This window comes from Aspergillus stella-maris, assembly GCF_047715825.1.
Source record: "Aspergillus stella-maris strain CBS 113639 unplaced genomic scaffold BDV14scaffold_40, whole genome shotgun sequence".
Lineage (NCBI taxonomy): Eukaryota > Fungi > Ascomycota > Eurotiomycetes > Eurotiales > Aspergillaceae > Aspergillus > Aspergillus stella-maris.
Window position 1 is genome coordinate 155,292 of NW_027396834.1, and position 22,260 is coordinate 177,551.

The following is a 22,260-nucleotide window of genomic DNA, read 5'->3' on the forward strand; positions in this document are numbered from 1 at the left end:
GTGTTCCATGTTTTCACTACCACCCGAGGTTATTTCAGGGGTATACAACAATTGAGTAGTAGCCTGTCAAGGTCTCTCTGCGTCTAGGGTCCAGCATACTGGAGCTTTTATCAACGTAATACCCACAAATCACCTAAGAAGCTGCCCGTGTTCCGAACTTCCGAGCTGGTCATATATCAAAAATTCTCGGGGAATCCCCGTGGAGTCGGTTTGTATGGGTCCAAGTGGACCTCGAAATCGTGATGGCGCGGTCAAAGGCTCAAACTTCAGCTCTGAGTCTGCAACAAGTCAGGCCAAATATTTGATTGGACATGGAATTCGAAGATCAATCCAATGTCTCCGTCCAACTCAATTGCCGTCTGCAATTGCGCGCTCGGGATTTTGTCCGGATGCGACAAAGCAAATTGCTTGCGTCTATAGATGATCTGGGCGTCCAACTCCAGCGGGGTTACCCTCGGTCTCTGTCCACGCCTCCGAGAGGTTATTCTCTAGACATTCCTTTACTTGTAGCAGCAGCAACATGATCAGTCCAGATTGAGTGATAGAACCCCAGAAGGATCAGCATCCTTTCTCTTGTGCAGCCGGGGGTCAGTGTGCTCTACGCCTTATGATCATTCCAAGCAGTATAACAGAACCTTATCAGTTATCGCTACAGTTTGTATTTGTGGCGGATCTTAGTCCATTGAACCTCTGACGCCGCTAGTGTCTGCTTTCTGCTTTGATGCCCCACTGCTGGGGACGTCGTTGAAGAGTCATGGTTAGGGATCTTCGCGCCTGAGAAAAATTATTAGAACGCAAACCGCCCCCAGGGAACGCTAGTTTTTGCATTTTTCTTCTTGTCTGATCACCAAGCTTTTGAGCATCTGGATCTAATCCATTGTCTCGTTTCTTTTCTTCTATATCGATCCTACAGCAACTTTTTGCGCCGATTTAGTTCCCCATGCAACTAACGGGATCACGCCTTAGTCCCAGCACCGCTTATACACCAGTTCTATACTGCGCGGACGCCTCATAACATACATCCCACATTTTCATATCATATGAGAAGCAATTTCTCGAATCGAAAGCACTAGACAGGCATTGAAGGAGAAGCACTGCAAAAATCCACCCCCGTCAAGATGTCGGCTCCATCGAACCCACCCCCAGACCTCTCAAAGGAGGCCCACCATACTGATGACCGTGCAAACGGCAGCGCAAACGGATATGCGCAATCACTATCAGGCTCAACCTCAACAGAAGACTCCCTCAACGATGCCGACGCCTTAGACCGCACCGTGACAGCCCTCTCACGACTTTCAGAACCAGAAATGACCAGAAGAGTTACGACGACCGGCACTACAGGCACAATGGACCCTAACTACGAAGTTGACTTTGAGGACGGCGCGGACCCGGCTAATCCGAAGAACTGGTCGCTGAAGTACAAGGGGATGGCGATTGCGATGCTTTCGTGGAATACATTGATTATGTTAGTCTGTTCAACAATCTTGAGGGTCCTCAGAGACTGATAATCCTATCAAGCGTGCTCCACTCAACATCATATACATCCGGCATCTCGGTCATTGGAGAAGAATTCGGGGCCTCTACTACGATCGTCACGCTCGGTTTGACCTTCTACCTCATAGGTCTCGCAATCGGATCGATGTTCATGGCTCCGTTGAGTGAAGTCTACGGCCGGAAGCCCGTCTCTATTGTATGCCTCGGCATTTTCACGGTCTTGATTATTCCCTGCGCTCTAGCAAAGTCCATCGAGTCATTGATCATCGTTCGATTCATCGGAGCATTATTCGGAAGTGTCATGATTTCAACTGCGCCGGGTATGGTTGCGGATTTGGTTACGGACGAGCAGAGAGCGCTGGCTATTTCGATCTGGAGTATTGGGCCTATTAATGGACCAGGTGCGTTGATTGAGCCTCTAGCGTCTTTCCGTCCATTGCCAAACTAACTCTTATAGTTCTCGGTCCCATCCTCGGAGGCTTCGTAACCCAGTACCTAGGCTGGCGCTGGATGAACTGGATTGCATTGATCCTCTCCGGCGTCGCATTCGGCTTTTCCTGCATGATGAAAGAAACATACAGCCCGATCATTCTCCAGCGCAAGGCCGCGCTCAGACGCAAAGAGACAGACGACGAGCGATGGTGGAGCCGCTACGACCAAAAGGCCAGTCTGTGGGCTATGCTCAAGGTAAACCTTAGCCGCCCGTTCGTCATGGCAGTTGTCGAGCCGATTTGCATCTTCTGGAACCTCTACATCGCCATCGTCTACGGCATCCTCTACCTCTGCTTCACTGCATACCCCATCGTCTTCAGAGAGATCCGCGGCTGGTCTCTTGGTCTTTCTGGTCTTGCATTCTGCGGTATCGGGATAGGCTGCATGATAATGATCGCCTGTGAACCGCTCATCCGCCGAATGATAAACTCGCACAAGCACGATCCCGAGACGGGCAAAGTCCCCCCCGAAGCAATGGTCTCTATTGTTTGCATTGCAGCCATTCTCATCCCGTCAGGAGAACTCTGGTTCGCGTGGACGTGTGCGCCGGCATCAATCCACTGGATTGTACCCATCATCGCAGGTGTACTTTTCGGATGCGGCAATGCAGGTGTATTCATCTACGCATCGAACTATCTCACTGATAGTTACGGCGTGTATGCCGCTTCCGCATTGGCAGGGAACTCCGTCATGCGCAGTGTGCTTGGTGGCGTTATGCCTCTCATCGGAACCTACCTGTACGACGGGCTGGGCCCCAACTGGGCGGGGACATTACTGGGATTACTTGAGGTCGCGATTATCCCGATCCCTTTCGTGTTCTATAAATACGGGTATAAGATCCGCATGAAGAGCGCGCTTATTAGTCGCATGCAGGAGGATAAGCGGAAGTTGGAGAGGAAGAGGAAGAGGCTGGAGCAGAGACTTGAGGCGCAGGCTCTGGCTGAGAGGGGGGATGTTGAGAAGGCGGCTGCTTAAGCATTGTTTTATCATTGAGTTGATGTGGCACCTTATGTTGTGGTTGGTTTGATCAACGTGGGGGTTCGTTTTGAAAAGTTCTTGGGGTTTGCACGATATGGCGTTCGATACCATTGCTTAAGGTCTTGTTTTCGTTTTCGATTTCGGCTTGCTTTATGTGATAGTAAACGATCATGAGTCAAAACTTATTTAATAAATAATGAATTATTTACCATTTCCAGGCAACAAGATACCACCACCCAGCTTAACCTCACCCAGTTGAGCGCATCATCCTCTCCACCTCCAAAGAGTCAGACAGGATCCGCTCATACTCATTCAAATCAATGGCCCCAGCAGGGAAGACAAGCACAGCTTCAACATGCAGCGTATCGAGCCCAGGCGTAGAAGAAGAATCTCGCCTCACATACCCAATGACATTTATCCAAGCACCAACGCACAGTTCTTCCCATGTTACGGTATCCAGGACCGCATTGATATCAACTGGGATGGAGGGGGGCCCATAGCTGTGCTTTGAACTCTGCGCTGTCTTTGGCTTTCGGGTTCGTGGGTAGTTATGTTCGAGGACTAAGTGCCCTAGGCGGATGTCATACTTCTTGACGCTAAATTTCAGTTTAGCCCCTGTTCATCTTTCATTGTTTTGTTGGGGCCTAGTAGTTCGCTAGGTAGCTACTATACAGGGTTCTACGTACCAGCCAAGAAAGCGGACTTTGGAGTCAGCCGGGAGAGAGGGTATGTCTAAGAGGAAGACCCTAGTGGAATTTAGAGGGCCGTTCATGCTGAGTTCGAGATTTGTACATAATTCTCTGCCTGTTGATGTGTGTAAGAAAGAGGTATAATCAGGTCCAACGACCCGGATGGAGCAAAGAGTACTCACGTGACCAACACCCTCCTATAGGCGTGGTGGCGCATGTCATAAGGGAAACGGAAGCCTGGAGGGGAAAACAGTGACCGCAGTCTATCTTCATCTCTATCCTCCTCCGCCTTGCCTCTTCGCTTTCTCTTCGCCCGGAAACTCCTTCGAATTATCGCCTTCTTGACTCGGCAGACTCGAGTCTCGATACCTCGCTGCCTAGATCTAGTTCTCACCTCGCTACCTACCTACGTACCGTCTCTCATCGTCATCCCCACCTTCTCTCTTCCACGGTCTTCGACGATACACTTTTGCGCAACGAGGCTGAACCCGCTTCAAGCGACGCTCGATTTGCCGTCGCTTTATTTCTTCCCAACGATAGAACATCTCTCGATCATATAAAGAGCTAGTCTCTTTTCCCTCTTATCAAGATGTGGTCCTGGTTCGGCGGCGGTGCAGCCGCCCAGAAGCGGAAAGATGCGCCCAAGAACGCCATCCTCTTACTCCGCGAGCAGCTGGAAATGCTGCAGAAGAGAGAGAAGCATCTAGAGAATCAAATGAATGAGCAGGAGGCCGTTGCTAAGAAGAACGTTACTACGAATAAGAATGGTGGGTTTCGCTATTGTTTCCTTACAATCCAAGTGAGATAGGCAGACTTGGTTCAGACAAGGCTGACTGATCAATTTCTGTACCTGCAGCCGCAAAGGCTGCCCTCCGACGGAAAAAGGTCCACGAGAAGAACCATGAGCAGACGGAGGCCCAGATCGCGCAGTTGGAGCAGCAGATTTACGCTATCGAAGCGGCGAATATTAACCATGAGACCCTGACCGCTATGAAGGCCGCCGGGTCGGCGATGGAGAAGATCCACAATGGCATGACTATCGAGCAGGTCGATGCGACGATGTACGTACATCGCCTTTTTCTTAGTTACGCTTGCAGGGAGATGCGCAGCGCTAACAATATAACCAGGGACAAACTCCGCGAGCAGCAACAACTCAGCGACGAGATTGCCCAAGTCATCACGAACAACCCGCTCGGCGAACAACCGGACGAAGACGAGCTGGAGGAGGAACTCGAAGGACTGGAGCAGGAAGCTATGGACGAGCGCATGCTGCATACCGGTACGGTACCGGTCGCCGATCAACTCAACAGGCTTCCTACGGCTGCGAATGCGGAGCGTGAGTTTTCCACCTACCCAACAAGCTTATCTTGCATATAGAACGAAATAAAGCTAATGAGTTATTTGCCATTGCAGCATCCAAAGCCAAACAAGAAGCCGAAGAATCAGACGAAGAGGCCGAGCTCAAGAAGCTACAGGCAGAGATGGCCATGTGATGCTCTTCTTCTCTTCGTCTTGTCTGCTTGTCATACCATATCTACATAATCCGTTTCCCCATATTCTGCGCTTACCCTTTTATCGCGGGTGTTGAAGGGAAACGAACTCTGCTATTACGATTCACTACGATTAGCCAAGCAAATGTTTACTTACGTTATTTACACTTATGCCTTCTCTGGGTTATTTTGTTTGGGGTTGGTTGGGAGTTTAAGAGAGTATATTAAGTTTTTTCCTCGTATCTTGTCCCGGCGTAGTTCTCCATCCAACCTCAAGGATCAATGGGCGGAATGAGGAAGCCTAGGCAAATCAAATAGAGGTCAAAAAAGCAACTTATAGAACCAGTAAACCCACGTTACTGGGGAATTAAATAGATGTAACCTAGATAGTAGCTAAATAACTCCTATTTTCCACCTGCACCCATGCCAGCCGAACAAGCAAATAAGACAAAAACCCAGACCAGAACAAAAGTCATGATTTAAGATACCGAGTACGTCGCGAGGATCAAGGGAACCACGCATAGCTCTTCCGCGGGGCAACCCGTGCACCATTGTCTACCTCGCTACACCATCTCGACTTCCATTCCCATTCGTGGGAAGCAGCTTCGATGAGTGCTTCCTTGCATTCGGGAGGTAGTTCGTCAAGGATCTCAGGGTTCACAAACTCAGGATACTTGGGGTCAGCAACGCTGATGAGACCGTTTGCGCCGAGATCATGGACGTCGCCGTCAGGACCGGGAATACCCATGTTCGAGTACTGAGGGCTTTCAGTTTGAACGTCGAGGACCGCAAACCGCCGTGAAAGCGTAGCTGGGATTGTCGAGAATATGGTCGGTGTCTCCTCCTGGGGCTTGTTTGCTTGGTCTTCTGATTCTACCTGAGCGGCCTCTTCTTCAGTCACGCCATTTGACAAAGTAAGTGTAGACATTCCTTGCGTAAGTTTGGACGCAGTTCGTGGGTCTGGAGGAGGGAGCCGCTCCCAACGGGCATGGGAAGGCTGCATAATCTTGGGATATTGTATGACGTTTGTGTGAATATCGTAGGTGCCTCCAAGGTTTTGTTGCCGCACATGCGACAGGGCGGCGTTGAAATTGCTAGTTCAAGTCAGTCAGGACGCTCCAACTGCAAAGGGTAAACTTGTGACTTACGCAGCTTCCCGAGCATGTTCCAACATCCAATTGTCTCCAGTAACAGTAACCTTTCGTTTCTTAGAGTCCACCGCTTTGCCGGTACCAGGTATGGGAATAGTAGGAGTGCTGGTATGGTAGACGCTACTAGCTCCGTGCCATGCCACGTACTGATTTCTGTTGTAGGGCTCTCCCGGCGGAGGCAACTTGTCCTCTGGGACAGCTAGCTCGCCCTCGACATCACCGCGCTCTCTGGCCGCTTGTGTGTTGTAATCATCAATGACCTTCCGACCACCGACAATAATCTTTGCACCGAACTCTCGGAAGACAGACCGAGCAGTCACCACACCAATAGCACGACCCTTGTAAGAATGAGGAATGATGTCTCTCTCAATCAGATCGCGCTTCGCATCATCGTCAATAATAATCTTGTAGAGGAACTTGTGCTTTTGGAAGAACAGATACGAGTCCCTAAACCCGATACAACGTGCCGGTTCCGTAGACAACATGTATTGTCGCTCGCCCCGATTAAGAATAGTAAACGTCCGAACTCTGTATTCCCGGTCATCCTGGAGTATACCATTCTTGTCGACCTTGGTATCACCCTCTGGATCCGGCGGAACAGCGACCTCATCATCAATAACATCCATCATGTTCCCTTCCTTATCAATCGGCACTTGCGTGGTGTGCGATGACCCCCCACGACCACGGCCCCATCGCCCTCCACTCGCAGCAGGCCGACCGCGTCTTCGCTTAACGGGCGTGCTAACTTGAATCTGCGGCGACCCATCGGGTGCATCCCAGTCCGAAGGACGGTTCTTGGGTGGACGTCCGATGCGCCGTTTACGCGGAATCGCAGACATGCGACCGGCTTCCAGGTGCGACGGGGTATCAGGTCGTGACGGCGGGTTTGAATCCTGTGCGGGTGTCTCTGCGGCTTCATCGTCTGGTGCTGGCGTAGCTTGCGCTGGGGTGTCGGCGTCTTCCTGCTTTGCTGAGGTCTCCCCGTCCTCTCCATCATCTTCGCCGGCATCGCGGTCCTCGTCTTCATCTTCATCTGCATCGTCTGGTACTACGGGCGGGGACGATTCACGCGACGGGGGTGCTTCAATCATTTCATCATCTGAGGCAAGTGGAGGGGGAACATTCTCTGTCGTCCGTACATTAGCAGGCGCGTTCAACATTGCGCGAAGTGACGGGCTCCAATTGCAAACTCAAGGGGCATTGAGGGGAGAAAATTGAGGTGGTGAGGGAAATAACTCACTCATGGATTGCGCGGCTGCCTGCGCGGCTGCTCGCAGCTTCCTAGGCATTGTGAAAGCTGGGGTTAATACTTCCTGGGCAAAAAGAATAACAGAGCCGACAAGCCAGTCAGGCTAAGAACCGATCGGATGCCCTTGCACGGTCGCGCTTTCCTTCCGCACCGCAGCTCCGGCTTGATGGAGTTTCTGTTATTCCGAGGCAGGGTCATGTGATAAGTGCCCCGTGCTAGTCTGGACAGTCTGGACTACCCTAAGCCCTATGTGGATCTACAAGCTGGACGGCTAATGAGTGACGTCACATACAATCTCCAGTGTCGATCGCCGAGATGGCTGCATTCTTCGGAAGAAAACGGCAAGTCATACTTGCTATCACCAAAGGTAGTTTGAGGAGGTTGACCAGAATGGAGGTTTGGAAGTATGTACTCCGTTGCAGTCCCTACAGCTATCGGTGACGTAGGGAATTCCCAGGCTATTTCAGGTAGCAGAAAGGCGCTATTCACATGTCAAAGCTGGACTGGAACCCCTCATCCTTATCAGCTTCATGAGGGGAACCTCTGCATACCTATGGATCATCATTGCTGCAAGCGCTGATCATAATGCGTCAAAACCCGCCATCAGAAATTGGATTGTCGGAATCATTCTGGAAAACTCTCCGTCTGGTTTATTACTCTGAAACTTTGCGCGGGGGCGGCTGGTGATTGTACGCGATATCCTAGAAATGACGTTCTGATATGTTGCTTGTATATGAGTAGCCAAGTTTCAGTCGTACGGCCGCCAGGAACCGCCATCAACAACCAGGGGATTCTAATTCCGCCGTGGGAAAGTAAAGCCTTAACCTTGATTGAAACAGTCCGTGGTAACGGAGCAGCCATCAATGACGCGATGATTGGGCATTGGCCTCCGATTGTTTTGATGGTGCAACCGTGCCACAGGACCGAGGTATGCGGGCAATGTTGGTGGTGTAGTAATTGAAATACCAGTCAGATATATCGACAAGATACAAAACAAACATAAGCAGGTTAAAGGCGAGCGCTTTGCCAGGTTGGGAAAGCATTCCCGAGTTCCCAATAGGGTAGCACTGGTAAGCCGGGATTTGCAGTCGATGAGCCTCCATATTAGAGCAGGGAAGTAATAGCATTTATGCTCAATTCGAGTGTCTCAAAAATGGCGGTAAGGCTACTGCACATCATCTCGCAATCCTCCGATGCGCGAGAGCCATTCTCGGCATGTCCTTCGCACGGGCAGTAGCTGGTTCAACCACTCAGATGGCTTGGAGATGTCGGTACCTCGACTGCTGAGTCTCACTGGACGGGAAAAGCCGCGTCGAGTCGGACAAGGCGACTCACCCAGGTTACATTACAATGACAATCAGGCGGTCCAATTCGCAAGCAGGAGGTGAAGCGCTGAGGATAGTTTGAACTTGAATGGCAACACCTCGATGGGTGTAGCGGTGGACCATACCCCGCCCTTTTGTACAGTTAAGAAGAGGAGGTGGCGGGCCAGCAGTGAGTGTGAGTGACTGAGCAGAGTGCTCCGGGTCATGCAGCTGTTGCGATTAGCGTGAGGAGCATAGCGATAAGGGGACCACCCCAAGACTACTGTTCTGGATACTGCAGAAAAGAAAGAGGGAAAATAGACTTCTGTGTAGCCGCCCGTGGCCGACAAGGTTGACAAGCTAAGCTACTAAGGTATATCGGAGTAGTGTGATCGGGGATCGCGAATCCCTGGTGCGGTCACATTCGCGATCTCCGTCACCGGACGTGCTCCCTGACTCTGTTGAGCTGGGCGTAATTAATGTACAGAGTAGTAACTACCCGATGGTGTGTACAGAGTACATTGGAGGATAAGGTGGCCACGGCCTCATCTCTGGTTCCGCCCAAATCTTCAGTTGGCCAAACGCCGGTACGCCATGCTCCACAAGCTCAGGATTCGCCGTGGATAACTCCAAACCACCTACCAATCGCTTTGGATACGCTCTTGGAGCTGAACTCTGAAAAGATGACACGGTACAGAAGTAATCGAAGGTCTGAGTAAGAGGGCGGGATATAATAACGATGGCCCTGAGACAGCGGGCTGACCGACTCGTATGCAGTACTATTTTTACGCCTTGGGTATACATATGGGCCGTCAAGGAATGCTCGAGGTCTTGAAGATTGCATAATTATCCTTCGAGTCATACCAGGATAGTCTGCTTCCAGCAAGTCATCCAGGACTATTCAGCGGCTTCAGCGGCAGCTGATGTCTACTACTACTACTACTACTACTACTACTACTACTACTACTACTACTGTCGCTACTGCTGCACATTGAGGTCAGCTCCCCATCTCGGTGGCTCTGGCTCTATTAAACGCCCCTTCGCCCTCGAAAGATTTCTCTCAGCATTGTTTGCTGGTTGAACCGTTCATTGGAGAGAACCGGGCTGGATTCTCTGTGATTCTCCTGTGTTCCTGTCCTTGTTTGCCTCCCTCAACGCCTCTTTGCTTGAGGTCTGGGCCTGATCCGAATCTCCCTCTCACCACGACCATTCACTGCTATCAACTACTACACTCTGTACAGAGCCGCTGAAGCTGTACAACCGCAAGTAAATCTCCCCATGGAAATTCTCGCCAACTTCCCTTTTTTGGAACGCAGCAATCGCCCCCTCCCCAGCGCAGAGTTAACGAAGGTTCCCAAGCAGGTCGCCATCGAACCCCTCCCTCGCAGGCTGAAACCGATCGGGAGGTTGACGAGCCCTCGCCCTTCCATCTCCCGCAAACACCCTTCCAAGCCCAACCTAGCTTCCTGCTTCTCCGACTAATCATCCACTCTCTCCTCCACTGCTTTTTCTTCACCTTATTCCCCTACCTCATTATTACCTCCCCCGCACGATCTTCCTTTCCCGCCTCAATTTTTGTTTATTCTCTCTTCCTTTTACCCGCCAATTCTCGATCCCCGCCTCCTTCTCGATCTCGGCCCGCGGCGTGACTTTTTGGCGGATTTTTGGAGTCGGATGGAATCACGATAATGGCTGCTACTCAGAGTGGTTCAGAAAACACAGATTTGTTGAAGCAGCCATCGCCTCCGAAGTGAGTCATTAATCTTTCGTTTACAAACAAAGGGCTGGGAAGGCAGATGGGGGAACAAAAGCGACATCACGCGGGGTGCAGAAGTCAGTTTTGAAGGAGAGTTCGCGAGTTTGGTGGTGCCGATCCGCCCTCGAGGTTGCGGCTTTTGCGGATTTAGCTGGTTATGCCGAGTTTGCCGTCGCACCGGTCAAGAGGCAGCCGCAACGACGACCGACAGCCTTAACCTCATTATTGACTCTCGACTGGTCGTGGAATAGCTTTTGTCGCTTCATTGCACCGCAAAATCTGCCTTCCTAGCTCTTTTTGCTTCTCTGTCGTGTGGCGCACTTTTCTTGAAAGACTTTCGGCATGCCAGCGTCACGCTGGATTCCTGCGGTCTTCCACAATGAAGTCACTCAATTCTCAACAAGGTCGTGTGGCTAACATTTCCTTCAGCGATGGTTTTCAGGACGACGACAACCAAGATCAGATCGGTTCGAACACTCCAAGTCCATCTGGGATCGCCACCCCGCAGCCCGACCCGGCTGACAGGCGCCTACCTTCCATAATGCACAATTACTTCCAGGTTGGTAGTTCTTCTGCTGTCATGCTTCGCTCCCTCAAGACCCGGTTTTCCCTCTCCGATCCTTCTCCTTCTTCCGCCGACAATGCGCAGCCGAGTGCCCCTCCAGACACAAATGGGACTTACGATGATCCAACGTCTGGGCATTCTTCCTCGTCATCTTCATCTTTTGTCATGGTAAAGCGTGACGAGGCCCGCTCCTGCTCGCCAGATACCCCTCCGCCGGACAAGGAAATGGACCCTCAGGATATTTCCCATGAGAACCTGCAACCCGCAGCCCTCCCTACACCCCCTTGCTCCTCGGCGTGCTCGTTTCTTCAGAAAGAAACCGAAGAATCAGAAGCGGACAAGGGAGTGGGATCTATCTTTACCACTCTGAAGAATTATCTTTCTCCATCTCGGAGCGTGTCCTGCTCTGATCCGAAAGCACGCCGTCATACCTCCCACCCCGTCTCCAGCGTATCAGACAACCCTGTCCTTGCCTCCCATTTCTCCAATCCTTCTCATTCTCTTTCCCATGCCTCGGAAGCACTTTGTTTGGCGGAAGCTCCCCCTCTCGATCATGAGAAACCACCCGTTTCTGCGTCCTCTGAGAATCAGTCGAAGCTAACTGATGATTCGTCGAATTCTTCGCAATTAAAGAACACTCCTCCTCTTACTCCGCGCGCATTGTCCAATGACGACTTGCAAGCCGCTACGATGAAGAAGCCCGCTCCTCCTCCTCCCTCGTCAAACCCGAAACAATCGCCGCCCGGTGATTTGTCAGATTCCGCCGATGAAATTACAGAGAAGCTCAATGAGGTTCTTCCTTCGGCGATGGAAACCTCTTCCCCAGATGATGTTGCCCCTGTCGCTCCTCAGAAGGGCAAACTCCACGTTAAGATTTCGAAGGCGAGGGGTCTTCAACCCGGCTTTGACCCATATGTTGTCTGCGTTTTCGAGTGGAACGAGGTGATATCGAAGAGCGTGAAGGACGAGGAGGAAGAGACCTTAAAGCGACAAAAGAAGGAGTTCGAGCAATCAAGTCTTGATGGTGGACGACCAATGGCCATTCCCATGAACCGACAAAGTAGCCATAACAGTGCTCTTGACAACCCCGAGCACAGGGGACAGGCTCCTGTGACAGATCCGCAATGGAACCATGAGGCAGTCTTGTGAGTTTATCTCCGCAAAACTTAATATTACACGTGACAAAGTCTAACTGAGCTTGCCATCCAGTGATGTTTTTGGAGAGTCGTCCGAAGTCGATGTCTCGGTATATGATCGCAAGGACTCGGAAGCTTTCCTGGGCCATGTGCGACTTTGCGTCAACCTCAAGGATGACCATAGCCGCTTGGAAGGGTGGTTCCCTCTGAATGGTGGGGCACACGGAAACGCTCAGGTCTCTGGCGAAATTCATTTGGAGATGCTGTTTGAGAAAGAGGACAAGAAGCAGGTCGGACCTAATGATTTCCAGATTTTGAAGCTCATTGGCAAGGGAACATTTGGCCAGGTCTACCAGGTCAGGAAGAAGGATACGCGACGCATCTATGCCATGAAAGTCCTGTCCAAGAAGGTCATCATTCAAAAGAAGGAGGTTGCGCACACCGTTGGAGAGCGGAATATCCTTGTCCGAACAGCTATGGCTGCGTCACCGTTTATCGTTGGACTCAAGTTCTCTTTTCAGACGCCCACAGATCTCTATCTCGTCACGGATTACATGTCTGGGGGTGAATTGTTCTGGCACCTTCAGAAGGAGGGCCGATTCCAGGAGCCTCGCGCGAAATTCTACATTGCCGAACTCATCTTGGCATTGCAGCATCTTCACGATCACGACATTGTTTACCGCGATCTCAAACCCGAAAACATCCTACTTGACGCCAACGGCCACATTGCTCTCTGTGATTTTGGATTGTCGAAGGCAAATCTTACCCAGAACGACACTACAAATACCTTTTGCGGAACCACAGAATACCTTGCCCCGGAGGTCCTGCTTGATGAACAAGGATATACCAAGATGGTCGACTTTTGGTCGTTGGGTGTCCTCGTCTTTGAAATGTGCTGTGGTTGGAGCCCATTCTACGCGGACGACACGCAACAAATGTACAAGAACATTGCTTTCGGCAAGGTTCGATTCCCCCGTGATGCTCTCAGTACCGAAGGCAGGAACTTTGTAAAGGGCCTACTTAACCGGAACCCCAAGCACCGCTTGGGCGCTCAAGGTGATGCAAAGGAACTGATGGAACATCCATTCTTCCATGACGTCGACTGGAAGGCTCTGGGTAGAAAGGAGATTATTCCACCTTTCAAGCCTAAGCTTGACTCCGTCACCGATACCTCCAACTTCGATCCAGAGTTCACCAACGCTCTCGACAACAGCAACTCGTTGAACCTTAGGGCTGCAGCACTCGCCAACGGATTCATGGCTGCTTCCACACCTCTGTCTCCTGGAATGCAAGCTAACTTCAAGGGATTCACCTTTGTTAACGAGAGCTCGATCGACCACCACCTCAAGCCGGAAGGAGGCGATCGTATGGACGAGGACGAGTCCTGGACGCGTTCGCACCGCTCTGGAAAGTCTATTGACCAGCACATGACAGGCGTTCAGAGGAACGGAGATGCTGGCGAGATATTCAATGTTGACGACAATTTTGACATGTGATTATGGCTCTTGATGCATGCTAGTGGAGTTGTGATTGATTGATTGATGTCTGCATATATCATGTTCCTCTTTTTCTGCTTTGAGTTTGTATATGCTTTCCTCATCTCACTATAACAGGGGGCTCATCATCATCAGTACATGCATGGGTTTTCCATTTTTGTCTTCATTCTCATACACATACCCCGGAAGATTTATGATGTATCTTCGTCTTCATTCTTCTTCTTCGAGCTGCTAGTCGGCTGGAAGTGATGGTTTCTTGGTTCATTTTATCTGCTTCATTTTTGATCATACGAACTGTGAGGGTATCCAGTCATACATACGTCTGTCTTGTGTCCAGTGCTTCGTGTCTATTTTGGAGACAATTGCGATATGCATATAACGTTTTCTTTTTCTCTTATTCTACTTTTCCTTCTATCTTTCCTCATAGCTGAGGCTCTTGTACGAGCCTCTTTCTTGCCCCTTTCTTGCCCATCTCTTAGTCTCACGATCCGTTCCGACATGTCTGGAGTTATCCCGGCGAATGGTGCCCAACAGCGATTGCATATCTGGATAGGGTAATAGGCGCAAACAGCCGGAGGTGGGCGCTGCAATGAAGTAACTTATCTTGCCAATGTAGGCACTGGCAGCGGCGTTTAATAGCAGCATCGGCGCAGGTGGTCGGTCCGTTAGTTGATTACAGATATCTATCTAGCTTACATATCCTGGGAGCTTTTTCCGGAGTACATACAATTTCCAATTTCTAACATCGATCTTTTGAGCATTGACTTTTCATCTCCAGGGTGAAACTTCATCGATGATAGAGTGTTTTTTTTTTTTTTTCATCTTTCGTACGCTCGTGATAATTCTGCCGTCAACTTCATGCTCTGATGGGCTTTGCGAGATATGTACCTACTTACTTATACATAAGCTCCCCAAGCCATCCAAGGGGATAGATTCTATGGCGGGGTCAATAAGAGGGCCTAAGTACATACAAGCTATAATCACCTCCTTTCCACCGATATAGTCTAACTTGGATAAGCCCTACATCAGTATATGTGTTCTATCAGCAGTTTGAGCGGAAGCTTCAATGCTGCGACACCTTGTTACAGAGAGGCGTGCTGTACCCAGTTTGGATACGGGCCAACAAAACGGATACAGTGGGAATATATATTTCCTGCTGTCTCACAGCTAGACCATGACTCTGGCTTGGACTTGGAGTCATTGCGTAGCCCCGGGAACATCTGCGTGGTGGGATACCATGCAGAAGCAGATACTCAGTATTACGATTGTGTTCTATATGAGACGATGGCTATCCTACGCAACGAATCTAGAGCATATCGACAACTACGACATTGTCGGCGAATGGCACTTGACCGTCTGAAGGATTGAGCACAGAGCTGCGGCTGATGCAATCCGAATCAAAGTCAAACAAACAAATCCTCCAGAATATATATAGTAGTTGTACCCCTGTCAGCTGTCAGCTTAGCGGTCAGGGATGGTCCATGCCCTGGCGGAAAAGGTGAGTGTCAGGCCGCCAATGGGAACTGAATGCATGCTTGTATTGCATGGCTTGGTGTAACACGGGTGATCTAGAATCTTGAAATTCTGGGAGTGGTTGCTGCGCACTGGATCTCGTAGCTAGAGACGTAAGCCCTCGTAGGCCTGTACTCTCCCCTTTCGCCACTGAAGGAGTCTATCGCCTGCGTATAAACTCTATCTCCAAAGGGAAGATCGTCATGAGGTCTTTGGAATTGCTACCAGAGATAATGGTGGACACAGCCCACAGGACCACATGGCAAAGAATGAATTTGTAAACAGTGAGCCCACCGCAACGAGGCGATGCTGCAATCTCAGTGGCCTGACGTTGGAAATGTTTTCATCGCAGCTCCATTTGAGTAAACATCAATTAAACAAACTGGAGCCTCAGCCAATGGTGTTGGTCGGTGGCACGAACCGGCGGTCGGCAGGATGGAGCCAAGCGTTCATCACGATCATGTTCAGGGGTGGAATTGGAATTGGCGCATGAATCTCTGGGAAGTTGCTGAGACTCCCTTCTGTTAGGTTATCACGAATGTTCTTGACAAGGGGTAGAGAGAGTTTGCTTGCTAGATAGTCAGTTGTTGAGTTCGAACTGGTCGCCCAAGGGGTTCTTGAGAGTGCGTAAGAGAGAGAAACAAACCCACCCCGAAACGAACTAGTCTCAGGTCCCAGCGCCACCTCCCAGAATAAGCTTAGCGTTGATGCCATGTTCCACGGGTGTCGATTGTTGTGAACGCGAACCTCACTTCATCCTTTCTTCCCTGGCCAACTCGGACTCGATTGCGACTCGACGTCCCCATCTCAGCCACTCAGCTTGCGTGCTCGGGTGCCCTGTGCTGACGATATGCACTGCTACTCGCATCATTACTGCTTTTGGGGATTGCCAATCCCTTCTCCAGAGAACCAACTCCCAGACTAACGATTTAGTTCTAATGGCTCTTGTCTCTCCTTTTGCGAGGATGATGAGACCACGGGCCAGCGGCAGCCAGCGCCGTCCGCTCTGCGCGTCTTTGCGTCTCTTGCCGTTTGTATGATCCCGCGTTGGTCTCGGATCCATCAATGATTCAAAATTGGGCAGATTCGATGCGAATAATGACGAGAATTCCCCGACCTGCTCTTCCCGAAGCCCACAACCCTGCCGCACATCGGCACGCTGCGAGCACGAGTTGTTGCTGACAGGTTCCTGCATGCTGCATGAGGGTTGAAAGAAGTCAAGAGCTCCGCTCCCATTCCTTCCTGTGGAGACGATCAGCCCTCCGGTGCCGCGCCCACTCCTTCCTAGTGCCTTCTCCTTTACTCTGTACACTCGGTCTATGCGGGCAACGGGCGTTGTTGGACTCTTGGTCACGAAGTTGTCAAGGACAATCTGATCAAGAGCCAGTGCCATCGGACAATTATTTGGCGACGTTAGCGGCCCTCAGACTAGGGGTCTTGCTCGAAGTTAACAACTCGCTATCCCCTTCCTGTGAGAGAGGACTCGTACCTGTCCTGGGCATATTTCCCAAAATAGTCCTCCGCTTTTTCTGAATCGTTATGCTTCTCAGTCTCTTTCCATTTTGACTTTTCTCCTTCTTTTCCTCTGCTACTCTGTACACGATTCTTCCTTTTCTTTGTGAACAGTCCTGAGGATTCTTCTTTTCACTTCAATCGTCTCTCTTTCTTACAACTTTACTCATTGCTATCTCATAACAGTTTGGATCTTCGATCTCCTACCGCTTCAGAGTGGACCTTTTTCCAACCATCTAACAACGCCGCTACCCCTTCTTCCCCTCCGTCGACTTTCCCCAAACCTCCTTGCCAGCAGTCCCCTGCTCCCTCGCATGTTACTACATGATCGTCAAACACACAGCCAGGGTTCACCATGAGTGTTGTCGTCAATAGACCGGAAAGTGCTACTATGCCTTACACCATCCCTCAACACAGCTATTCAGACTCGGGATATGGGGGCTCAGTGCCTTCAATTCCCTCGCGGTCCTCTTCGCTCTCCTCCTTCAAGACAAACTACACCACCTCGACCGTCCCTACCTCTTACTCCCCCACCTCTTTGGGCTCCTACCGTACATGCGACTCCGCCGCCTCCCTAGATAGAATATTGGAATCGGTGTTCAGGAGAATTCCACAGGAAGTATATGAGAACATCCTCGACCAACTGGAATACCTGCATGTTGGGTACAGTCAATCAGGATGCTCGACATGTTTCCAGCGCGATTTGCATGCCCTCTCCCTGACCTGCCGGCCTTGGGAGAAGGCTGCCAGAAGTCGACTGTAAGTGCAATGCCTTGTTTAGTTGCTTGTGTGTGGAGTCACCGTTGGGCTTTCACTAACACTGTTTAGTTACAACCACATCGATATCATTGGAAACGATTCTCCGGCCCAGTTGAAGAAATATCGGCTCAAGAGAGGGAGTAGATTGAAGCTGCTGAGACGCACGCTTCGTGAGAGAAAGTTGCTGGCTAACCTTGTTCTCGAACTTCGCGTACCGCAGATTGACCTCCTGTTCACTGGTAAACATACCGCTCAATGGCAGGAGTACCGGGATCTGGTTGCTTCGGTTGTGATGGTCTGCCCGAATTTGGAACGGTTGCTAGGTCTAACTGTCCCTTTCAACCACGAGTTCGACCGTCTGACGCATGCACTATCGACCCGAAAGAAGCTGAAGGAACATACTTGGGTGCTCTGTGAAGCAACAGAGACTTCAGAAGCCTCTCCCCGCAGTACCTCTTGCCCTGGCAGTCTTGGCCCCCTGCAGATGTTCGAGTTCCTAGACTACCATGCTTCGTGGACAAACTTGGAGACTTTGATGCTCTACGGTTTGAACCAAACGGCTCTCGAACCCAGCGTCTTCCTCCGCATGATCGATCTTCTGCCCTCGTTGCGCAACCTGTGCGTTTCGAATTTCGACGCAGACGCCTTTGCGGATAGCGCGTTGCTCTGTCTTCCTGTTCTTGAGACACTCCGGTTAGAGAACCTTCCTGGAGTTACTGATACGGGCCTGACTCAATACACCTCCCGGCCGGAATCGTCCTTGCTCAAGTCCCTCGTTCTTATCGAGCCGAACATTGACTCTCTTCTGGTGATATCGAAAATGCTTGCATCTCTTCGGAGCCTGGAACGGTTCAAGATTGTGCAGACAGAGAAATGTCCAACCCTCGACTCGGATGGAATGGTCTTCCAGCCAGTTCTAGCCTCTCCGACCCTCAAATACCTACACTGGGATGTTGCTTGTCCCAACCCTGGCACCGCCCTAACCAGACTCGACTTTGCACCTTTTGCCAAACCTCTTTCGCACATTGAGGCTCCTAACTCACATCTTGCACAGAGCATCCTCGCCGGGGGTTTCCCACGTCTTGATGCTCTTCGAGCGCCCTCTGATATCGAACCACCGGGTGTTCTGCAGGCAGTTTGTCAGCCAATTCCTCGCGGACAAGCACTCATGCAGCCCGACCGATTTAGCCTGCCTCGAAGCTCCCACGGATCCGTCCAAACACGACCTATGGCGTTACCCGGTGGCAACAACATGACATCCGCCCGGATACGGGCACAGACGTTCATTGACATGGCCGCAAGGGACACCGAGACTGGAATGCAAGTATTGATCACGGACCACTCGGATTCTTATGTACCCGACAACGCCTTGGAGGAAGCTTCTGATGATGAAGGCGAGATGGAGTTGGACGAGACTGGCCTCTGGGAAACACCGCAAGACCGACCACAACGAAATCAAGTTCCAGATGACCATGAAGGCCCGATCACAGTGTTTGACTTCCGGATGCCCGCTTACATGGGTAGGACAGGGTCGAAGACCAGCGACGACCAAATTTCCATTCCGCGTTTCATCCTTACACCAGATATTGCAGGCCAGGATGCCGATGGAGGCCTTATTTCTTGGAAGAATATCTTGACCGCCAACCAATCGTTAACTTTTGCTGCCGGGGTTGGCGTGAACTGCTTCGGCAACAAGGGTGGCGTCACGAGTCCAGCCATCGAGGAACCTCTATCGCCTACATCAACAGTAGCGACACCGCGCTTCGGTTGGGGTAGCATTGCTGGTCTTACCTCATTAGCCACCAGCCCAAGCACGCCGACTACACCGATAACACCACCCACGCCGATGAGTATGGCGTCCTCCAGCGCGCCTCCCTGGGAGAAGGATATCTGCACAGGATCCTGGAATTACGGCCACAAGACCGGCCGAAGTTGGTGGTTCCACATGGAAAGGGAGCGCCCTGCAAGGGCTGAGCTTTACGACGTGAAGCGGCTTCTCTAGGGAAGCGTTTCTCTTTTGTTTCAGGCCATGTCATCAGTCGCAACAAACCACTCTCGTTACGCACAACATCATGAACGATGCTCGCAAAATCGGCGTTTACCGACGGAAACCATGGAGTCAAAACAGTCTTTATCATCCCAGTTCGCATACTTGTTTATATCGGATTTCGGCTCTACACCCGTCCTTCAATCTCGCACCTCAGACTGGATCTGTCGTCTATCTTTTTTCTCTCTCTATCACTATTGTCTATATTTTCCCGGGGAGGCTTTCATCCTGTTTTATATACCCTTGATACCCTATCTTCTCTGGAAACATTTATTCTTTCTTACCGACTTTCCTCCCCGGCATTCATCTTCATTTCCTTACCAGTTTCACTTATCTGTCTCTATAAATGACCAGCGCATTGACGGGTGTTCTGATTGATCAATCGGCTCGGTCTATGGCTTCGCGAAGTTTTTTTTTTCTTGGACATGGAAAAGCTACATATATATATATGATACTCGGCATTGGATTGCTCAATTGTTGCTATCTCGTCTGACGCGATTTCTCTCTGGTTTCATTGGCTCTCTTATGTTTTTGGTACGTTCGCTATCAATGCTTGGATATACAGGGAGTGGGTGCAGAAAGGAGTCTATAGTGGAAGGCATGAACTTTGTATATGTATCATAATCAAGATAATGATAATCTTTCGTTGAACATTGGATGATTCTCGGTTACTTAACAGCTTTGGACAGAGAAACTTAGATAGGAAAATAGAGCGGCCCTCTAATTAGGCTCTACGGAGTACTGTACGTGGGCTACGACATAATGAAAAGATTACATAGAAGTTCAAAGCTCCATTCTAAGCTATCAAGGAGGATAAAACGAAGGACATACCGAACCACAGCAGATCCACTAGACATAAATCCCCATGTTCGTATCCTTCTTCTTAGCCTGGACCTCCGCAATGGCATCAACATAATTCTCATGTCCAACCTTACTATGTCCCTTCCTGAGCGCAATCATACCAGCCTCAACGCAAACAGCCTTCAGCTGCGCACCACCAAATTCATCGGTACTCCGCGCCAACTCAGCCCAGTTAACGCTATCCTCAACGGCCATCTTCCTGCTGTGGATCTGGAGAATATTCGCGCGCGCCTCCTCGTTGGGAAGTGGGAACTCGATCTTACGATCCAGACGGCCTGATCGGAGAAGGGCAGGGTCAAGGACATCAACGCGGTTCGTAGCGGCCAGGACCTTGATTCTGTCGTCGGAGGCGAAACCGTCGAGCTGGTTGAGGAGTTCGAGCATGGTGCGTTGGACTTCGCGGTCTCCTGACTTTTCGGAGTCGAAACGCTTTGTGCCGACGGCGTCGAGCTCGTCGATGAAAATGATCGAGGGGGCTTTTTCTTTGGCGAGGGCGAAGCAGTCGCGGACGAGCTTGGCGCCGTCACCGATGAACATTTGGACTAGTTGGGGACCGGCGAGTTTGAGGAAGGTGGCGTTTGTTTCAGCGGCGCAGGCTCGTGCGAGAAGGGTTTTACCTGTTCCGGGGGGACCGTACATGAGGGCACCTAGTGACGACTGATTAGTTACTGGAGCTGGGAAGATGAATAGTGATGGAATGCGTACCCTTCGGCGCCTTGATACCGAGCTTCTTGAATCGCTCGGCCTCCTTCATGGGCCATACGATAGCCTCGACAATCTCCTCAATCTGCTTGTCCAGACCACCGATATCCGTGTACTTCTCCGTTGGCTTCTCGTCGACCTCCATGGCCTTCACCCGGTTGTCATACTCTGCCGGTAGGGTATCGAGGATGAGATATGAGTCCTTGTTCACACCGATGAGGTCACCGGGCTTGAGCTTCTCGTGGTCGACCAGACCGATGAGAGGGAGGTAGATTGTCTGGCGGGTCGATGTCTTGATGACGGCTGATTTGCCCACCCGGGTGGCATCTAAGTCGATGTTGGCGCCCTCTTCGGCAGCTTCGGCTTCGACATCCAGATCCAGCAGTTCGACGACGTTTCCGACGAGGTATGGTAGTTGTCTGGTGAAAGAAAAGGAGTTAGCAAATGCAAAATGATCCCAGGCCGCACCGACCGACACCAGCAGTTCTCCGAACAGAATTCCGTCACGCCACAAGACCAAAGTCAAGGCAAAAGTATTGTATGAGGATTCACCTGTTGTTCTCAATCTTCTCCTGGTTATCCTTAACCTTCTCCCTCATCGTATTCTGCTCGTGCGTCAAGCGCTGATACTCGCTCTTCATAATCCTCAGCTCATTCTCTAGCATCCGCCGCCGCTTGACAATGTCCGCTGTGCTCGAACTGAGAATCTCCTCGTCTAGAAGCTCCTCTTCGTCATCCTTTTTCTTCGCATCGGCGTCATTCATCTCGGCGTCGCCGTCGCCGCCATCGCCTTGCTGTCTCTTGTCCTTCTCCTCGCGCTCAAGGTCGTCGAGGTCTTCTAGGGTGGACATGGTGGAGAATTATGGAGAGGTTGGAGTGTAATTGAGTTAGGGAAATAATTAGGGATATAAGAAGGGTCGGGAAATAGAGAAAGGTTGGCGTGTGAGAGCTGGGTTGGAAGTTGATGGATGGATGCTTTGAACTCCGGCCAAACAACGTCAGCTGTCCTGCCTGCATCACGTGACTCCATTGCCTTACAAATCTACAGCTAGCTTTCCTACACAGTA

At 50.8% G+C, this 22,260-nt stretch overlaps 8 protein-coding genes across 8 annotated transcripts; 4 read left to right on the plus strand and 4 right to left on the minus strand.

The window, feature by feature from the left end:
• Positions 1–602: 602 nt before the first annotated feature.
• Positions 603–3,086, plus strand: BDV14DRAFT_89227 (MFS transporter). Its single transcript, XM_073777796.1, has 3 exons — positions 603–1,465; positions 1,519–1,895; positions 1,952–3,086. The coding sequence occupies exons 1-3, from the start codon at positions 1,119–1,121 to the stop codon at positions 2,959–2,961; spliced, it is 1,734 nt and encodes a 577-aa protein (XP_073626524.1). The 5' UTR covers positions 603–1,118; the 3' UTR covers positions 2,962–3,086.
• Positions 3,087–3,774, minus strand: BDV14DRAFT_89212 (nuclear telomere cap complex subunit Ten1). The gene is made up of 2 exons (XM_073777795.1): positions 3,651–3,774; positions 3,087–3,560 (listed from the first exon to the last, which is right to left on the minus strand). The coding sequence occupies exons 1-2, from the start codon at positions 3,734–3,736 to the stop codon at positions 3,212–3,214; spliced, it is 435 nt and encodes a 144-aa protein (XP_073626525.1). The 5' UTR covers positions 3,737–3,774; the 3' UTR covers positions 3,087–3,211.
• A 119-nt stretch (positions 3,775–3,893) lies between these two features.
• Positions 3,894–5,460, plus strand: BDV14DRAFT_176413 (ESCRT-III subunit protein SNF7). The gene is made up of 4 exons (XM_073769242.1): positions 3,894–4,420; positions 4,510–4,714; positions 4,781–4,989; positions 5,067–5,460. Exons 1-4 carry the CDS (start codon positions 4,243–4,245, stop codon positions 5,144–5,146), a joined length of 672 nt encoding a protein of 223 aa, XP_073626526.1. The 5' UTR covers positions 3,894–4,242; the 3' UTR covers positions 5,147–5,460.
• BDV14DRAFT_176416 (chromatin remodelling complex Rsc7/Swp82 subunit-domain-containing protein) lies at positions 5,447–7,722 on the minus strand. The gene is made up of 3 exons (XM_073769243.1): positions 7,535–7,722; positions 6,292–7,420; positions 5,447–6,237 (listed from the first exon to the last, which is right to left on the minus strand). Exons 1-3 carry the CDS (start codon positions 7,581–7,583, stop codon positions 5,649–5,651), a joined length of 1,767 nt encoding a protein of 588 aa, XP_073626527.1. The 5' UTR covers positions 7,584–7,722; the 3' UTR covers positions 5,447–5,648.
• Positions 7,723–7,726: 4 nt separating this feature from the next.
• On the minus strand, positions 7,727–8,625 carry BDV14DRAFT_176417 (uncharacterized protein). The gene has a single exon (XM_073769244.1). The coding sequence runs from the start codon at positions 8,402–8,404 to the stop codon at positions 8,168–8,170; it is 237 nt and encodes a 78-aa protein (XP_073626528.1). The 5' UTR covers positions 8,405–8,625; the 3' UTR covers positions 7,727–8,167.
• A 1,910-nt stretch (positions 8,626–10,535) lies between these two features.
• Positions 10,536–13,800, plus strand: schA (serine/threonine protein kinase SCH9; the record flags this gene model as incomplete). The annotated part of the gene is made up of 3 exons (XM_073771396.1): positions 10,536–10,597; positions 11,033–12,313; positions 12,378–13,800. 3 exons carry the CDS (start codon positions 10,536–10,538, stop codon positions 13,798–13,800), a joined length of 2,766 nt encoding a protein of 921 aa, XP_073626529.1.
• Positions 13,801–17,179: 3,379 nt separating this feature from the next.
• BDV14DRAFT_190850 (uncharacterized protein) lies at positions 17,180–19,585 on the plus strand (the record flags this gene model as incomplete). Its single annotated transcript, XM_073771397.1, has 2 exons — positions 17,180–17,583; positions 17,653–19,585. The coding sequence occupies 2 exons, from the start codon at positions 17,180–17,182 to the stop codon at positions 19,583–19,585; spliced, it is 2,337 nt and encodes a 778-aa protein (XP_073626530.1).
• Positions 19,586–20,332: 747 nt separating this feature from the next.
• BDV14DRAFT_176431 (proteasome regulatory particle base subunit RPT5) lies at positions 20,333–22,155 on the minus strand. Its single transcript, XM_073769245.1, has 3 exons — positions 21,746–22,155; positions 21,197–21,612; positions 20,333–21,138 (listed from the first exon to the last, which is right to left on the minus strand). The coding sequence occupies exons 1-3, from the start codon at positions 22,042–22,044 to the stop codon at positions 20,480–20,482; spliced, it is 1,374 nt and encodes a 457-aa protein (XP_073626531.1). The 5' UTR covers positions 22,045–22,155; the 3' UTR covers positions 20,333–20,479.
• Positions 22,156–22,260: the final 105 nt, after the last annotated feature.

Excerpts from the sequence above, each read along its gene's own strand:
- BDV14DRAFT_89227 (XM_073777796.1), top strand. The coding sequence starts at position 1,119 with ATGTCGGCTCCATCGAACCCACCCCCAGACCTCTCAAAGGAGGCCCAC. Across the intron at positions 1,466-1,518 it reads TCGTGGAATACATTGATTAT|CGTGCTCCACTCAACATCAT; the intron begins GTTAGTCTGTTC and ends AATCCTATCAAG. Across the intron at positions 1,896-1,951 it reads TGGGCCTATTAATGGACCAG|TTCTCGGTCCCATCCTCGGA; the intron begins GTGCGTTGATTG and ends TAACTCTTATAG.
- BDV14DRAFT_89212 (XM_073777795.1), bottom strand. The coding sequence starts at position 3,736 with ATGAACGGCCCTCTAAATTCCACTAGGGTCTTCCTCTTAGACATACCC. Across the intron at positions 3,561-3,650 it reads AAAGTCCGCTTTCTTGGCTG|CGTCAAGAAGTATGACATCC; the intron begins GTACGTAGAACC and ends ACTGAAATTTAG.
- BDV14DRAFT_176413 (XM_073769242.1), top strand. The coding sequence starts at position 4,243 with ATGTGGTCCTGGTTCGGCGGCGGTGCAGCCGCCCAGAAGCGGAAAGAT. Across the intron at positions 4,421-4,509 it reads CGTTACTACGAATAAGAATG|CCGCAAAGGCTGCCCTCCGA; the intron begins GTGGGTTTCGCT and ends CTGTACCTGCAG. Across the intron at positions 4,990-5,066 it reads TACGGCTGCGAATGCGGAGC|CATCCAAAGCCAAACAAGAA; the intron begins GTGAGTTTTCCA and ends TTGCCATTGCAG.
- BDV14DRAFT_176416 (XM_073769243.1), bottom strand. The coding sequence starts at position 7,583 with ATGCCTAGGAAGCTGCGAGCAGCCGCGCAGGCAGCCGCGCAATCCATG. Across the intron at positions 7,421-7,534 it reads GGCAGCCGCGCAATCCATGA|AGAATGTTCCCCCTCCACTT; the intron begins GTGAGTTATTTC and ends TACGGACGACAG. Across the intron at positions 6,238-6,291 it reads GAACATGCTCGGGAAGCTGC|CAATTTCAACGCCGCCCTGT; the intron begins GTAAGTCACAAG and ends GACTTGAACTAG.
- BDV14DRAFT_176417 (XM_073769244.1), bottom strand. The coding sequence starts at position 8,404 with ATGGCTGCTCCGTTACCACGGACTGTTTCAATCAAGGTTAAGGCTTTA.
- BDV14DRAFT_176431 (XM_073769245.1), bottom strand. The coding sequence starts at position 22,044 with ATGTCCACCCTAGAAGACCTCGACGACCTTGAGCGCGAGGAGAAGGAC. Across the intron at positions 21,613-21,745 it reads GAGAAGATTGAGAACAACAG|ACAACTACCATACCTCGTCG; the intron begins GTGAATCCTCAT and ends TTCTTTCACCAG. Across the intron at positions 21,139-21,196 it reads CGGTATCAAGGCGCCGAAGG|GTGCCCTCATGTACGGTCCC; the intron begins GTACGCATTCCA and ends AGTCGTCACTAG.